We start from the raw sequence: 16,989 nt of genomic DNA, 5'->3' as shown, positions 1-16,989 counted from the left end.
TCTGCAGCCTGCAAAACTCGCTTGTTGTCTATTAGTACCAGCAGAAGGCTCAGCTGATTAAGCCTTGTCAACCCAATTTGACCAAGTTAATTTAAGAAGTATCACAATTATATTGCACAGGATAATAGCTACATGGTACAATCCAAGTGAGATCACATGCCCTGCCGAATGGCAAAACAAAAAAAATGGGGCAAGAGAATACATTATCAAACAAAGAATGGAATTCCTAATCTGCATATTCTAAGTTACAAAAACATGAACCGGCCAAACATATAAATAGACACAAGAAAAGCCATTGTACTGCTTGATATGAATCTGCATGGAACAATCTCTGATGAACAGCTCACACTTAGCTGTCCTGTGTTGATAAATTCATCCTTACCAGAAATTGTGGAGACATTTACAGACAATGAACCTGAAAAGTAAATCTACAACTTAATCAGCATTCTTCATGGAAAACTTGAAGGGCTTGCAATGTCTGTTTAACTTACAGTCATAATTAGCCCATCCAATGCGTTGATTAGCTAGATCATAAACAAAAATTTTATCTCTTAGAACAAGGTCTGCAGAGAAAAAATAAATAAAAGATTAGTTTTCTTCTCTTGGTCAGGCTTACCAAATCACAGCTTTAATAACTCATGTACTAATTGAGGCAAATATACACACAAGATTACTGGTATTGACTTGAGAGAAGAACTTTCTCAGGTATAAAGGTAGGCAAGATCTTTAGGACGAGGATGTTGAGTTGGAATGTTAGGGGCGTGAGAGAAAAGAACAGAAGAGAAGTGGTCAGGATTGTGCTCAGATGCAGTAATCCTGAGACAGTCCTTTTCCAGGAAACAAATTGAAGTCCGGTTTTGGAGCTGCATTCTTTTCACTGTGTGCTCTGGAAGAAAGGAGTTAGAAGTCTGTTTTGAAGGCTAATCCAAAAAGTTAGAGGTGCTAGTGGCATCAGTAGATCACCATGTCTTGGAGGGGGTTATTCTGCTACCTGAGCTTGAAAACATTAGTAGGATAGTTGTGGGGAATTATTGGAGTGTACTGGAATTTCAGAACAGTATCAGTCTTTAGTTTTGTTTTATTGTTGTTGTAGTTGTTGGTCCTGTCGAGGTGTCATCTTGGCATCTTGCCACCTCTTTTTGTATTCCTTTCCTTTTTATTTTAACAAATCTTTTTATTACTCTTCAAAAAATAAAAGATTACTGGTATTGACATTGCATCCGCATCACTCAAAATGCGGTTGCCAATATCATGATTTTGTTTCAGACAGCAGAAATGCTATGCAACAGTTTGACATTTCATAAAAATGAAAGGAAGCATTTCCGATATCCCAAGTAGAAAGGTTTTAGAGAATCTGAAACAATGTAGGAAGTTTAATGATGAAATAAAAGATTATTGGAGAAGTCAGAATTGGCAGAACTAGCTAAACCTCAGAATGGACTTTCAGTCAAATTTTTATTTTTATTTTTTTGATCAATAACCGAAAACTTTTATTAAAGATGTGAAATTTTAAATACAAGAAAGGGGGAGATAAAATGTCTTAGCCTCCCACCATTAGAAAACAAGAAAAGACTTATAAATTAGCCCAAAATAAAGAATCCCTATTCACCCCTTGTTTGGGTAGTCCATCAGCAAGTGAGTTGGCATTTCTTTTCACCCAGCTGTACTTCACCTCAATACCCCTAGTAATCCATTTGAATCTCTTCCTTTCATTGCTAAACCTCCACATGCTACTGTTATCTTCCTTTAGCCATCTAATCACCACCTCTGAATCACCTTCAAGGACCAAACTTCTGATGTTCAGCTTCCTAGCTTTTTGGATTCTTTCCAGAGCTGCAAAGATCTCAGCCCTGAGTGAGTCTCCTCCAATAGGGCCTAAAAACAAAGCTTAAATAAACCCCTCCTCATTCCTGAACACACCCTCAATTCCAGAAGGCCCTGGATTCCCCACACTACAGCCATCAAAATTCAGTTTTATGAATCCAGAAGGTGGGGGAGTCCAAGAGGGGCTAGAAATCCTCTTAATTTGGGCAGTGCTAGCTATCTTTTTCCAGTTTCTCATCGAGTCATCCAGTGAAAAATCTGTGAATAGGTCCACAGATTTCAGCCAGTGGACTACCCTTAAGAGAATCAGTTCTGTTAAGCTCTCTGAGGTTCTTTCCTTGTCTGAAAAAATATGTGAGTTCCTTTCTTCCCATAATGACCAACAAATTGCTGCCTTGATGCATCTCCACAGAATTCTCCCTCTTTTCTTAGGCCAGCTGAAGAAGGAATGAGAAAACAAGCTTTGTACATCCACAAGGAGAACCAAATTACGCCCAAAAAGGGAAAAACCCACTCCCAAATAGTTTTAGCAAAAAGGCAAGTAACCAAAAGGTGGTAGCCCGTTTCCCCATCAACTTTGCAAAGGGAACGCCTATTAGGGGATAAACAAAGATTGGATCTCTTTCTTTGAAGCATGTCATTTGTGTTGATTCTTTCTAAGAAAGTTTCCCAACAAAAACTACCAACCCAAGGAGGAATGGGCTTGCTCCATATCTCGATAACAGGGAAGGGCACCCCAAGAGGAGTAGGAAGCTGAGATAAGGGATCAAAGAACGAGGCACAAGACAAGGTGCCCGAGGGAGAGGGGATCCAAAGTCTGATGTCTTCCTTAGAGGGGTCCAAAAAAACACTTTCAAGAATATTTAACAAGGTCACCAAAGATCCCAAATTTGTATCCCTAATGGCCCTTCTCAAACCCAAGTTCCACCTAAACTCCGAATAAGAGTCTAACGGAACAAGAAAAGAAGAGTTGGGTTCAATCAAATTTTTATCCTGATATAACTTGATTAGTTGTTGTAGATTATCTTTCATTTATAGATAAAATAAGCAAGTTCTTATATATTTTAACAATCGACACTGCTCTCATGGACTATATTCCATGATATTGTAAGGACGGACCAATTATCGTGATTTGCATCTCAAACTACTTAAGATAGACAATAATTGGGATTTCCTTGCAAGCAATGTAGAGAGTGCACATATCTAAAAAGGCCATTATCCGGGTTCGAGTTGGGCCAGGTCTGGGAGAAATGTGGCTGCCTGGGCCCTGAAATTTGCAAGCTAGGCAGGCCAAGCTAGACCATAAACAATCATCCCTAATATGCCATCAACATTATCATCTATGCCTTATCCTAGTTATATGGGGTTAGCTACATGAATTCTATTTTGCCAATCCATTCAATTTAAAGTCATATCTACTTCAAATTATTAGTGCCTAAATCATTTCTTACTACTTCTACCCATGTCCATTTTGATCTACCCCTAGCTCTTCTTGTGTCACTCGTCATTGATCTCCTGATTTTTAGATCTTGGAGGCTATGTAAATGTGAAGTATAACTAAGTTTTTGTTTTTCCTAATTTTGTATTTCATGATTTGTGGTTTGTTGGTAATTCTTCACTTTCTTGGCTTCATGAAATGTCATTATTAAATTCATTTTCAAATGTAACCTGTGTAGTGTGTATGCAAACTCTTTAATACATTGCAATAAATCAGGGCATGACACCATATCCAATAGAGAGAAATAGAAAAGAAATTGCAATGTAGAAAACATTTAAAGGTATCCCAACTATTTATCCATTGCATAGAAGCTTAGGTGCTAAAACCTTCAGAAAGTGGGCATAAGTTATGCAACAACAATATCTAATAAACAACTTTTTACAAATAAGTATTAGGCATGGGTTGGATAGAAGTAAACTACTTGAAAAAAATCTCTGAATACTATTTCTAGATGAGAGATAATGTGCACTCTCATATCGTGAGAGTGAGAGCAGCCACTTTGTGCAAAAGAAAATGCCAAAGCTTAGGAGTTAAGACTATCCAGTCTATCCCTCCCAAAACCACAGATAGCAAGGGCCACCATTGGATAATGGCCATTTTAGATAATATGCACTCTCTACAATGTTTGCAGGGAAATCCCAACTATTGTCTATCTTAAGTAGTTTGAGATGCAATCATGCAAATCACAATAATTAGCCATTACAACATCATGGAATATATAGTCCATGAGAGCAGTGTCAACAACTGTTAACATATATAAGAACTTCCTTTGGTACTTGTCTCCTAATTTTTGTATCTTGTGTAAGGTGAATGGTGAGAATGCTTTCCATCTTTTAATTTCATGTCCCTTTGCTTGTTGTATTTGAGAATGGCTTTGCTCTCTTTTTGGTTGCAGGTGGAGCCCCCTGGTAGCTTGGAAGGTATTTTCAGTCCATCTCTTCTAAGGAGCACAACGAGAAGAGGCAGAATCCTTTGGAAGTGTGTAGTTTGGGGGGAAAGGAACCTAAGGATCTTTGAAGAGAGAGAAAGAAATAAGGAGGCACTAGTGGAGATTGTTACAGTAAGAGTTGCACATTGGGTGAAATTTCTCAGACTTCTCTATGGATGACTTCTTTCGAAACTGGAGGTCAATTGCCCTCTCCTCCTCAAGGAAACAAAAAGGTCTCAGAGACCTAGAGCCCCCCAAGTGATGGGTGGATGAAGCTGAACTTTGATGGAAGTAGCTTCGGCAATCCAAGGCCTTCTAGTATTGGTGGAGTGTTCAGAGATGAGAATGGGAATATGGCTTGTACTCAGGTCCTATTGATCAAGGTGACTCAGCGAGAGCTGAATTCTTGGCTGCTATTGTTGGGGTGCAAAAGGCTAAGGATATGGGAATTACTAGGCTGATTCTTGAAGGGGACTCCAAAATAGTTGTTGGCTGGTTGAAAAAGGAGAAGGGGTTCTATGGCAATTCAGAAATGATCTCAGAAGATTCAAGATGATATCAAGAGATATGCAAATCCATGCAAGATGGGTTAGGAGGTCTGCAAATGGGTTGGCGGATGGTTTGGCGAAGATGGGTTAGGAGGTCTGTAATTTTAATAAATATGTGTAATTTCTTAGTTTTACATGTCATCAAGAATAAAAGTTTAATGGGTGATTACTTTAAGCAGAATAGTGCTTTCATGTAGACATCATGATTATCTATAAAACCTTTTTACAATGAACTTTATGAAAAAGATACAGATACATACATGTCTAGGCATATAAACAAATATATACATAACATATTTACACATAATACATCTAAATATAAACATATAATTGTAGTGTATGTTAGAAACTACAAGGATATGCACACTGTTTATAAATCTAACCAGTACTCATTTACTGCATTTTGGACTAGAGCATACAATGGAGAAACATTTAAGTCAGGATTCAAACCTCCTAAAATGGTCATTCCTTGGTCCTGAACTCTTTGGAAGCCAATACACCACATTTCTGCCCCATCCTGGGAGAAAAGTTAAAAATTTGAATTGAAACCTTTTGGTGGCATAATAGCAAATACTTCATTCATTTAACTACCCAAAAAAACAAAAATGAAAAAAGAATAAAACCATCCCTACGAGTACTCAATATGTATTTTTCATAAAAATCACAAGTTAAAATACTTACAGCATCACCCTGTTTTATGAGGTATTCCACGGGACTTAAGATCATGGACGCACTACCAGCAAAGTTTAAGCTGATAGTAGGGAATATCCCATCAACACTGAATGCAAAGGACATGTGCATTTCAAATATTAAATTAAGGATCTAACAATGAACCTTTTTAAAGTCTAGCATCCATTAAGGTGGGAAGTTGTATTACAATGGTACCTGCTGGTGATTTGATAACATTGATTTCCTTTAGAAAGAACTGAACGAGCAGATTGTGAAACAGCATTATTTATCTGCACAAAAGAAAAATGGAAGAAATAAACTTTAGACATCATGAATATAATTTATTTCACCATTTTCCTTCTCCAACAACAAAAACTAAGTAGTCAGTTGATTAACTTCAATCTTTTACAAATAAAAGGTGTGGGTTTATAATCCTTTCCATTGCCTGCTCCCAAGTGTTTCACATCAATTAAATTGTTAAAAAAATTGTGTTCCTGTAACTTACAGCATTGACAAATGGATCATATGCTTCTGCTGCAAGGTATGCCAAAGTTGTTCCAGAATCTATTATGGTTCCCCTATTGCTTGAAGTAGCAAACACTGCTGGATCAATAGGCAGAATTTGCCCATTGACAGCAATGCTCTGTAAATACAAATTATAATGAGGCCTGAAAGTTTTGAAACAAAAGGAAATCAAACCCAATGCAGAATCAGAATTAAAATGAACCAAATTCGATTTTTCTTATGCGCATAAACAATAATAACAATGAAACTGAAAAAGAGATGATTATTTAAAATAACAAACTTGTCTATCATTGAATGTTTAGCACACAAGGATTGTCATCTTTGATAGGATACCTCATGCAGAATAAATATGTATGAATGCTTTAAGACAAACTGATTTTTAGACAGGAAGAGATGATATGGCATGTTTTAGGAAAGAAATGAACGAGTGAATGACAAATAGATATGTGGACCAAAGGACATGTGATGGCACAATGACCAGTGTCAAATACCTAGGGCAGAGACATCAAAGTTTTAATTATAATGAGACTTCAACAAAGATTGACACTTAGCCTTATTTCATCACATAGTCATGGATGGATGATTAAACATGTCAAAGAGGAAATTCCATGGATTCACAAAACTAGAGTGAATATATAACTAGTGTGAGAATATTGTAATATCAGTTCTGGAGACCAAGATATGGCTCTATAATTTCTTCTATTACCTTGGTTCAATAATTCATAACAAGGGAGAGATTGAAGCGGATATTGCCCATATAATTAGTTCATCCAAAATGTTGAATGATTGGGGAGTACCACTCAGGATACAAGGAAAGTTTTATAAAATGGCCATAAAGCCGACAGTGTTGTATGGAGCAGAGCATGAAGAAATAAAAAAACATGTCTAAAAAATGAGCATGGAAGTAATATGAATGTTGAAATGGTTAAATGATAAAACTAGAAAAGATAGGACTAGAAATGGACATACTCATGGAAATCTGGGAGTAGCTTCAACAAGTGATAAAATGAGGGGAAAGTATAGTAAGATGGTGATTAAAAACATTGTTAGAGCCAGATGAACAAACTTAAGGAAGAAAACAAGCTTTAACCAAACTAATATAAAGATCCATATGATAAAGGCAAAGTTATGATATAAATGAAATAGAATCAAAGGAAGTAAACAAGCTTTTTTTTTATCAATAACTATAATTCATTAGATTAAAAGAATTTAGTTTCAGTGCTCCAGAGAGAGATAAACAGGCTTATCTCTCTCTAGGAAGATAACAAAAAAAGTAAAAAGTTACAGAACAGCCCAAAACACTTGATCCCTTCCCACCCCCTACTTTGCCAAAGCATCAGAAAGTGCATTTTCTATTCTCTTGACACACTGAAACTTGATTTCCAGTCCTCTAATTAGCCATTTAATCTCCCTCCTCATTAGCAAATTTCCAAAGTCCACCACCTTCTTGTAACCAACTTAAGACCATCTTTGAGTCCCTTTCAATGACTAGCTTTTGTATATTCAGTTCCTTAGACTTCCTTATACCTTCCAGGACTGCATAGACCTCAGCTTTAAGAGAGTCTCCAACCCCAATGGGACCTTAATACAAAGCGAGCACCTTCCCATCCTCATCTCTAAAAACCCCTCCTACGCCTGATGGACCTGGATTTCCCTCACTACTTCCATCAAAGTTTAGATTTATAAGTCCACATCCTGGTGGTGACCACAAAGGACAAACTAAAGAGCAGGCACGATCAGAATTCACCACCTCCAGCCAGCTATTCAACAACATATCCATAGAAATATCACTATTTCAATAAGACTTTCTCTACTTCTTTCAACTTCAGAAAAAATTCTGGTGTTCCTTTCCTCCCAAAGAGTCTAGCAAACAGCAGTCCCCAAAGAGGCCGAAAGGGGAAGGAAGCAAACAAGCTTTAACTAGATAGTTCTATAGGTAAGTAAAGATCATTGACTACTAGGGTTCTAATTTCTTTTCTCTCCTTGAAGCATAGACTTCCAAAGGCAGTGCAAGTGGACAAACTCCGTATTTTTAAGAATTAAAACACTATTTGTTTATCTGATTATCAACATCCAACCACTAAAATTTATACATGTGTTTCAGAATAAAGAAAATGTCCTTTGCAGATAAAAACAGGGAAAAATGCAAGTGTTTCCAATACGTCCATTCACAACTTTTTATGGTACTAATAATACAAAAAACAAACTTGAGATTAGAAAGGAGATTGTAATGATTAGGCCTTGTTTGGTTTGCGGGATGGGGATGGGGATGGGAAAAGAGGAGTATTCCTAAATGATTCATTTTCCCATGTTTGATTGTTGGGATACAATGATTTGGGATGAGAAAAGGGTGAGACGCAGAATCCCAAAAACAAGTGGGCGGGATTCCACCAAAATAGCGTGACCCGGTGAGAAAGGAAAAAAGTGAGACGTGTCTAAGAAAGATTATCAGGCTTTGTTAGACTTGGAACTAAAGAGTCTCTTCTCCCTTCAGCCCAGCCTCCCAACGATCATATCTTCGACGACTTTTCTAGTGATCTCGTCATCTTGAGCAAAGGTGAGACCAGATATGGAATTCTCTTGCAACAATGAGCCATTTCCACTATTTTTTTTATATATTTTGATGCATATGAAGGTATTCCCCATTGTTGCGACAGTCTCTGCAATGACCGAACCTCCTATCATCTTCCTCACTAGTTCCGACAAGGAGAAACTTCATTCTCCTTGTGTAGTCGAGACTTGCATTTTTTTCTTTTTCTTGTGTTATTATTCTTTCTGGATAAGCATATTTGAGTGTAGGAACAACCAAAGTTGACTGTTGTTTACTGTTTTCCAAAACAGCAAGAGACTTGCCACCATTTCCACCTCTCGAAGAGAACAATACAGCTCCTTTCCCCAAACCAACCTCAGATCCACTAGCCCATAGACAATCCATTTTCCAGAACCATCAATAGCGTCAGAGAATCCCCTCTTAGCCGTGACCCAGAAACAAAATTTTTCAATATGCCAAGTGAGTAGTCGTTCTTATTCTCCATGGTCCTTCGCAAGAGGGAAACTCCAACCCCAACATCAGCCTTCCTCTCAAGAGACTCAGAACCAGGCAACCCAAGTCTTAGCTCAGTCTCTTTGAGGTTAAGTGCATTTTTCTTTTCCTTCTCTCTGATAGAAACAGTGGAGGAGGAAGAAGAAATCTTCTCAGAGCCTTCCATGGAAGAAACCTCTGATAAGCCTATTTTATCATGTGCTAAGGGCTTAGACATTAAACTTCAACAGCAAAGGCACTTGAGAGAAAAAACCAGGAGCATAAAAGGAATATGCACAAGAAGAAGAGAAGAAGAGATTATTTGAACCAGAGTTGAGAGATCAGAGTTCATGTATTCTTATTCTAACCTGTTTTCTATTCTTCTGAAATGAGTCGATTGTATTCTGAAATGTGTATTGGGGTTTTCTTTTAGTTTAGTTTTCTATAGAAAGAGGTATTGATATTGTTGCTTATAGAAGTTGTTTCATTAATTTGTTTAGGCATTAGAAATTGACTTTTGTTTTACTTTGCTTTCTCAGATTTTTACATATGTTTTTATGTGATCTATAAATATCGATTACTCTCAATAAATGCTTATTTTCTAGTTGGAAACCTGCATCTCTGAGTTGGGATGATTATCTACTATTTGACTCGCATATCGTTTTGCTACTGCTATTACACCAAATGGTCTGTGATAATTGATGAGAGACAAGAATTGTTTGTATTTACCCTCTAAACAAAATAATTCTGTCCCCCAAAAGAGAGAATAGAAAGAAAGAAAAGGAAAAAAGAATACTGGCAGTAAGTAGCAAGATAAAACTCTTAGGAGATGTTTGAGAATTGTTGGATTGGCTGAACTGAAATCAACTTTTTTTATAGTGAATTTAACAGTCATTTAATGGAATATTTAGGAGTAATAAGGTTACCCCATCAAACCATTAACTTGGTAGAGCCACTTCAGTTTAAGTTATGTTCAGTTCTATACCACAGGCATAACAGTCAAATGCTTGTTTATGTTCTATTTTGTATAGATCCATCCTAACTTACATGGGGTGGACTGGCAGATTAGACACTCTACACATAACCTCTACTTGTAAAGGTTGACTGGGAGAGGGAGACCAACTTTTTCTTTCCATAGGATCACATTCAAACTTTCTCTTCTTCTGCTGCACACACTTCAAGACCACCATATCCTGATTTCAGAATACTTCTCAAACACAGTGCTTCTCTTCTATATGAATATTCAATTCCAATATAGTTTGACTCTTTTCACAAGAAAAAAAAAAAGAAAAAAGAAAATGTTTTATGTGATTCTAACTTCATATTTGAATAAACTGCATTGCTTTAGTAAGACATTCCTGAATCATTTCAGGAACCTTTCTACATCAAAAGATCTTAATTATGCAGCTTCATGTGTTTGCACACATGCCCATTAGGAAAAAATGTGACATATGTTCGTTAAGTGGTTCTTTCCAGTTCATGGATTTGCATGGCTTCAGCATATGTTAATTTAAAATGGCATACCTGGTTGCCTACTTAGAATAGGCCCTCTTTTTCATTTTGCTCTGTTTTTAGAAGGAAAATGTAGGTAAGCTTTTAGTTTTTTTTTATCATGTTCTTTCTAATTTTCTCATTAATCCATCCCAACATTTGTGCTTCCACTACCATCATTTTTAGAGTTGAATATTTGAAAACAAAATAGCAAAAAAATAAAGTTGCTGCCTTGCAGTATTATACAGTAACCATAGATTTTACAGAGGCTGGCTGGGTTGGATGGATCTACTGAAATGGTTGGAAAAGAAAAAGACATGAGGCGGTAAGAGAAGAATAACCACCTCTTGATAATTATATGGTCTATTTTACTCGGATTTGACTTTCAACATAACTTTAAGAATTGAATTCAAACATAACCACCTCTTGATTTTTTGAGAGTTAATGACAATATAATCACCTCTTTATATGTTTGCTATGTTTCTTGTGTTACAGGAAGAGTTGGCATTATAGAGCAATGAAGGCCGCAAACATGTAGTAGAAATCTATGACAAACCTGCAACAAACTCATGGACTATGTGTTGATTTCTTGAATTCAATTTTTCTCATTTGGGCTTAGGTGTTATTTCTTTCTCTCAAACAAGATTATGTACTCTTATTAGCAGGTTTTGGGATGTATTTTTGAAGATATCGAACCTCAAACTTCTAAGTTTATAGTAACAATAGCCAATGGTGTTCTCTGTTTTGTGTGGTTAATGCATATAAAAATTATATCTATTGTCCATCAAATGATCAAATCCAGGTCTGTGGGTGTATTGCATCAATTCTTCTGTGTTTATGTATGCTGCCTTATATAGCCAAGCCCAGTTTGGCATGAGTATTTCTATATAGTTTCTGGTGCACGTATGAAGATTAAGGTTGATAAGTTGTCTGTAATTTCCTTCCAGAACTTCAAGTTAAATATCATGTGAACAGTATGGACCACCCCTGCATTTGTTGGTTGTGTTCAGACCTGTAAAATGATGAACCACCCTGCAGTCATCCAACAATCTAGGAAGCTAAATATCATGTGAACAGTACTGGACATGGATGCATATCTTTTATGCAAGAAATTGAAATTACACCTGCAGATTTATCTGCCATAAATTTGGCACATAGGAAGGTCAGGTCTATGTAGTTACTTGGTAGCATTGTGAAATGTGCTTGCAAAATAGTTAATTAAACTAATCAGAAGTTTACAACTGGAGGACAAACTTCTCTCATTTGTACTTAGCTTTTATCCTTTTTTTCTCTCAAAAGATTTTATACTCTTCTCAACAAGCTTCTCTCATTTGTACTTAGCCTTTATCATTTTGGTTAAGTAATGCCAAAGAGATTTATTTATAGCCAGTTTTGTTCTTTTTTTAATTACATATAAAGCTGGACGTGCCCATGCAACAATGTGCTCATGCTAACTGAAACCTTAACTCTGAACTAAAGACACTAATCAGAGAGAGAGAGAGAGAGAGAGAGAACCAAAGCAACAAGAGCTCAATGGCTTATTAGTGTGAAGCCCAACATGCCAGACCCAACTTCTGAAAAAGCTTAATAAGGCTAAGTCAGTCTATGTTAATTACTTATCTTACTTATAGTCAATTTGGCATATGGCAAAGATGATTATGTTAACAGAGAGAGAAAGAGTTCTACAAGCATGAAAATCTTAAAACAAGAAGGCAAACTAGGGGGAAAACATAGAATGTTGCAAAAAAATCATGTCCACCTCTAATTACTTTCCTACAAAACAAACATGGGAAAATGAATTTTCCTTTGTATAACCAAAGGATGGAAAGTGAAATTTGCACACTTTCTCATCCCATCCCACCCAAATTTTTCCACAAACCAAACAGAGCCTTATGGTACTAATAGTCTAATAATACAGAAAACAAACTTGGGATCAGAAAGGAGGCTGTAATGATTAGGCTGCATGAAAAGAAAAAAAAAATGACAAATAAAAGATAATAGCTCAAAGAAGAGGACTTACTGATTTGGAACAAGAGGACTATAAACAATATTTGGCTCCACAATCCCACCAAAAACCAATATACCTCCACCACTATTAGCTCCTATCAAGCAATGAGAAAACACCTTTGGTGCAACTCCTCGTGAGGACAGTTGTGAAATGACAGAGAGTTCGTGCTGCCCAAACCCAAAAATCCCATCAACTGCCCTGTCCGGCTTGGTCAAGTCTCCGGACTGATAGTTGCTACATCTGTCTCAAGCACAAATCTCAATCATGTAAGTTCCTAAAAACATAATACCATCCCCATCACCCAAGCCGTACAAAAGAACATATCTACACATAATGCCTACCCAAAAACTATGGTAGCCGAAGAGTTTGCAACCAAAGACTTCCCAAGAACTGTGTCAAAGAAGAACATATCTTGTACATAATAACCCGATGTCCCACTTCCATCACCATACTGAAAGGAGTAACCACACTGGGAATTCTGAGCAGTGCAACCACCATCTAAAGTTTGAACCGCCAAATTACATATTTCATCTGAACAAGATACTAGAGAAGCCGTGGATGAGGCGGCAGCATCAAAGAAATTCATAGCAATCTGCAAAAATGTAACAGTCTTGGTCATCTACAAAAATGTCAATGGAATTGAAAGAAGAGGAAGGAGGTGGAAACAATAAAGAAAGAAAGAAAGAAAGCAAGCTTTACATTCAGGCCGCTATATTTGGGGCAACCACTGCACGCATTGCAGGTGACCCACAAAACATCACTTCCGGTGTCAATTTGAACATAGAATTCTTTTGGAGGAGTCCCCAATTTCACTCTCGTAAAATAGAGTCTGGTTCAAAGAAAGAAAATGTGTCAAAACCATTACAATAAAATATTAGAAACAAAGAAAAAGAAAAGGACTTGCGCTGTTGCACACCCATAAATCCCCACCCAATAGAGTTTTAAAGAGATCAAAAGCAGGAAAAAATAAACAAATAGAGAAGAAGAATCAACAACTTTGAAAACCCATCTATGAATTACATCAAAAGCATCAAAAGAGAAAGAACAGTAGACCCACATAGCTGTGAATTTACAAAACTAAAGATCCTCAGAACATCAGCGATCACCAAATCCAGAACTCATTAAACAAAGAAAAGGAAAACAAAAAAGAAACAAAGAACATCAAAAAGCCTATCAATATAAATTATAAAATAACCAGTAGGTAAAAGAAGAACAGAAACAAATTCCAGCCGAAAAGAGAAAATTAAGGAGCAAAATAAAACGAATTCAATGAACAAGACCCGGAAGCCAAACGCCATCCTCAATTAAACCCAGAGCTTAAAAAATCAACCACGGACCAAAAAACAGAAAAAATTACCCGACGGTGTAAGGATTGTAGGTACCCTCGACGGGAAAATCGACGATCCCACCCTGCAAGATTCGGCGGTGCCTTACCCTGTCTCGAGCTCTAAACTCACTCAGCTCAACTCTCTGGTCCACCGGAAAGGCTCTTTCGAGCTTCAGGCTCTTCGGAAATCCACAATACACCACCGCCGGTAAGAAGACGGCGCCCAAAACCAAGATCAGAAATCCGGCATGACGAAACGCCGGCATTTCCAATTGATTTGCTTCTCACCCTCTCCTCTATCTCACTCCCTACAACAACAAAAAAAAAAACGGATGTTTATTGTAAACCCATACAATTCAGAAGCGAAGATGGAGGTCTGTGTCTTTCTGTATCACTGAAAGCTCAGAAAGAGAAGAAAAGTGTAGAGCTCGCATCGTCGGAAATACATTTAAAATCAGATATGCCATACATTTAAAATTAACGGAGTCCGGACTGTTAACGGCAGTCTGGACTCCAAAGAGTGAGAGAGAAAGAGAGAGAAAGCAAGAAACAGGTTAGAGAGTTAAGTTACCCAAGATCCAAAGCAGAGAGAAAGCAAGAAGAGAATAAAAAGACTGTTCGACGAGACGACGACAACAGCCACAACAGAGGATTCAAAATCAGATTACGTTACTCTGTAAATATATATGTTTTCTTCCTTACTTCCACCTTCTAAGCCTCTAAACCTCTCTAAAGTCTAAACTACGATGAGTGCGTACAACGCACTCCTCAGTCCTCTCACTCCTCACACTGGTTTCAGGTCAGGATGGTAACAGCCCGTAGGCCCCCCCAGTTCACTGGCCATGTATCCATTTTTATCCAATTTTTAAGATACACAGAATCATTCCTTCCTTCGAATCCAACGGTTGATATTCTCGCGCTCAAATGATGTCTGCCTCACCACGCACGAGGCTCTTTTATCTGTAAAAACGACCGACAGGGCAACAGGCTTACGATACTTCCGGCACCGCGCATCTTAACACCTTTCTGTTTATTCAGCTTACACGTGGCCCAAGAGCTTTGAAATTACCAAATTGACCCTCTTGGACCACACGACAGGGACACGTGTAGAATTCTTTGTACATTTAAAGAGAATCTTCTTTAACAATTATTTCACTAGTTTTGGCCCTCTTTTTTTTTTTTTGCATCAAAAGATTCAAAACGCTGTCTCACGTGCGGCGATAGCTGATGACCATTGGATTGGAATAATTTGGTGGATCCAGTCCAACCGGCTGTTCCAATCCGACGGTGGACAGAGGCTGTCTCGCGTGAGGGTGATCCCGTGAAACCATTGCTTCTTTAGAGAAGCACATTGAGCAACGTGAAAAGGCAAAGCAGAGCAGTTCAGACTTCAGACGCTTTGGCACTTTGCCCTTCTGTCTTTTTCTAATGACCAATGAGCCCCTGCCTTTTTTCAGAACTGCAGGTACGGACGCAAGCGTAGAGACGAGACGCAAGGGACACGTGTAGCATTTTCTCAATTAACGTGTGCATGTTGGTAATCTTGGACGTAGGCGGAAAGACGACGAAGACGGGACTTGATCTTTCAGACGGACGAATTTGACCGGAAGCAGCCTCAACGACGCGCGGGGACGGGGAGAAACATGCGCAGTACGCCAACCTCTTCACCGTGCAGTGCACTGCATCATGATAGAAAAAAAAAAAAAGCTGTTTTCCATCACCCACTTCACTAATGGTGATTTGTACGCCCAAACAGCTCTTTAAAAAAATAAGGTTATAATAAGCTTTCTTTTTCGACATTCCCAGCTTCTTTCCGAAGAACAAAATTCTCTTCTGGGCATGACATGCTTAATGCTTTCCCAATTCCCAGATTAGAAAATTCAAAATTTTTAAATGGTTTGGTGTTCTCTCTTCCTCTTTAATGGTCCATTCCAAGCATGAGAATAATTCACTACTGGCCCAAGCCCAACTGCAACTGGGGATGGGAGCTTCTCAGTTCTCAAATTTTCTTCTTGAGGTGTGACACGTGGCAAGCATATGGGATGTGTGGGACCCATCAATCAGTGGGCTGTGATTCCAAATTGGGAGCAAATTAATTAATTAATAAGCTTTGACCATGTGGGTCTAAGGTTTGTAACCGTTTACAGGTAGTCTGGCTTCTTGGGAGGTTAAAAAGTCAAAGTCTTGGGGGAGATTGACTTGGTGGAGTCGTGGAGTGGAGTCATTCTCTTAAAAGCCGGCGGCAGATTGTATGAGTCACATTTCACGCGCAAATGCTCAAGAAATTTTCCAGGTGTGTCCCGGAATCTTCCAAGTCATGATATGACGACTTCCTGGCTTAAAGCCTTAATCAACTTGCCACGTCAAAATAGGATAAAAAATTATCACTAATGAGTAATGACGCAAAGAATTTGGTAAATCACAAGCAGAGTTCCCACTCCAACGTCCCCTCCCCACGTCCCTAGCCAGTGATTGATAATACCTGAGTGGTTGAGATGGTCGGTCAGAGTCCCCACTCTTGAATCCGATGTTATGTGTAATCAAAAGGACTTCGGATCTACTATTCAGAACATTGTTATCCACTCTACCTTCAACACATAACAGCCGTATATCAAGAATATATTTCCATGAATAAGATATATAAGTATAAAAGATATTCCCAATATACGGTTTGTATGGAATTATGTAGGTAGCTGAGCATTTGTATAGACTCTCCCTGCACGATGCTTTATTTATATAAACCCCGTCTAAAAAGCGGATGAATTGCTTTTGATGGTTGTGTTGCTCACTTGTTTTATGAGTAAAAATGTCCACACTAGCCATCACATGAAATGAGAGATTGAGTAGAATTTGGTGGAAAACGTCTCCGGCTGTTTTGAAGCTTCATGTGCACAATAAATTATTAATGAAAGTAGGGTAAAATAGTAATTGTAATTAGTAATTTTTAATTAAAAAAAATGGGCCTTGGCACAACGGTTGGATAACTTGGATTGGTTCATTGTTGTGACTTGGGTGATTAGGGTTTATATCCTTAAAACAATATATTTGTATGTGCATAGGTAAGGCTGCATAAATCTATTCCTCCCTAAACCTGCATTAGCGGGGCTGTCCTTTTACTGATATATACCCCACAACCACTCCAATTTAGG

The 16,989-nt window shown here is 37.9% G+C and overlaps 1 protein-coding gene across 4 annotated transcripts; it reads right to left on the bottom strand.

Annotated features, from left to right (window-relative positions):
- Positions 1 to 90: 90 nt before the first annotated feature.
- LOC104587118 (aspartic proteinase 36-like) lies at positions 91 to 14,717 on the bottom strand. Of its 4 annotated transcripts, none has more exons than XM_010244605.3 (11): positions 14,412 to 14,717; positions 13,871 to 14,148; positions 13,213 to 13,342; positions 12,855 to 13,105; positions 12,526 to 12,753; positions 5,973 to 6,135; positions 5,684 to 5,757; positions 5,480 to 5,576; positions 5,249 to 5,315; positions 492 to 563; positions 91 to 428 (listed from the first exon to the last, which is right to left on the bottom strand). In XM_010244605.3, the coding sequence occupies exons 2-11, from the start codon at positions 14,104 to 14,106 to the stop codon at positions 379 to 381; spliced, it is 1,368 nt and encodes a 455-aa protein (XP_010242907.1). In that variant the 5' UTR covers positions 14,107 to 14,148; positions 14,412 to 14,717; the 3' UTR covers positions 91 to 378. The 4 variants fall into 4 exon arrangements, with proteins under 4 accessions (XP_010242907.1, XP_010242889.1, XP_010242896.1 ...); XM_010244587.3 differs by having other exon boundaries at positions 91 to 415; XM_010244594.3 differs by having other exon boundaries at positions 91 to 415; positions 14,310 to 14,415.
- Between the last annotated feature and the right edge of the window lie 2,272 nt (positions 14,718 to 16,989).

The sequence above is a fragment of the Nelumbo nucifera genome, chromosome 6 (genome assembly GCF_055504915.1).
Source record: "Nelumbo nucifera cultivar China Antique chromosome 6, China Antique-T2T, whole genome shotgun sequence".
NCBI lineage: Eukaryota > Viridiplantae > Streptophyta > Magnoliopsida > Proteales > Nelumbonaceae > Nelumbo > Nelumbo nucifera.
The sequence above is the reverse complement of the archived record's forward strand: the minus strand, read 5'-3'. Positions and strand labels throughout refer to the sequence as shown.

What these genes read in the sequence shown, in the direction of transcription:
- LOC104587118 (XM_010244587.3), bottom strand. Translation starts at nt 14,106, where the DNA reads ATGCCGGCGTTTCGTCATGCCGGATTTCTGATCTTGGTTTTGGGCGCC. An exon ending in TACAATCCTTACACCGTCGG is followed by an intron (nt 13,343 to 13,870) that starts GTAATTTTTTCT and finishes TCTTTGAACCAG; the next exon opens with ACTCTATTTTACGAGAGTGA. An exon ending in TCGGCTACCATAGTTTTTGG is followed by an intron (nt 12,754 to 12,854) that starts GTAGGCATTATG and finishes TGCTTGAGACAG; the next exon opens with ATGTAGCAACTATCAGTCCG.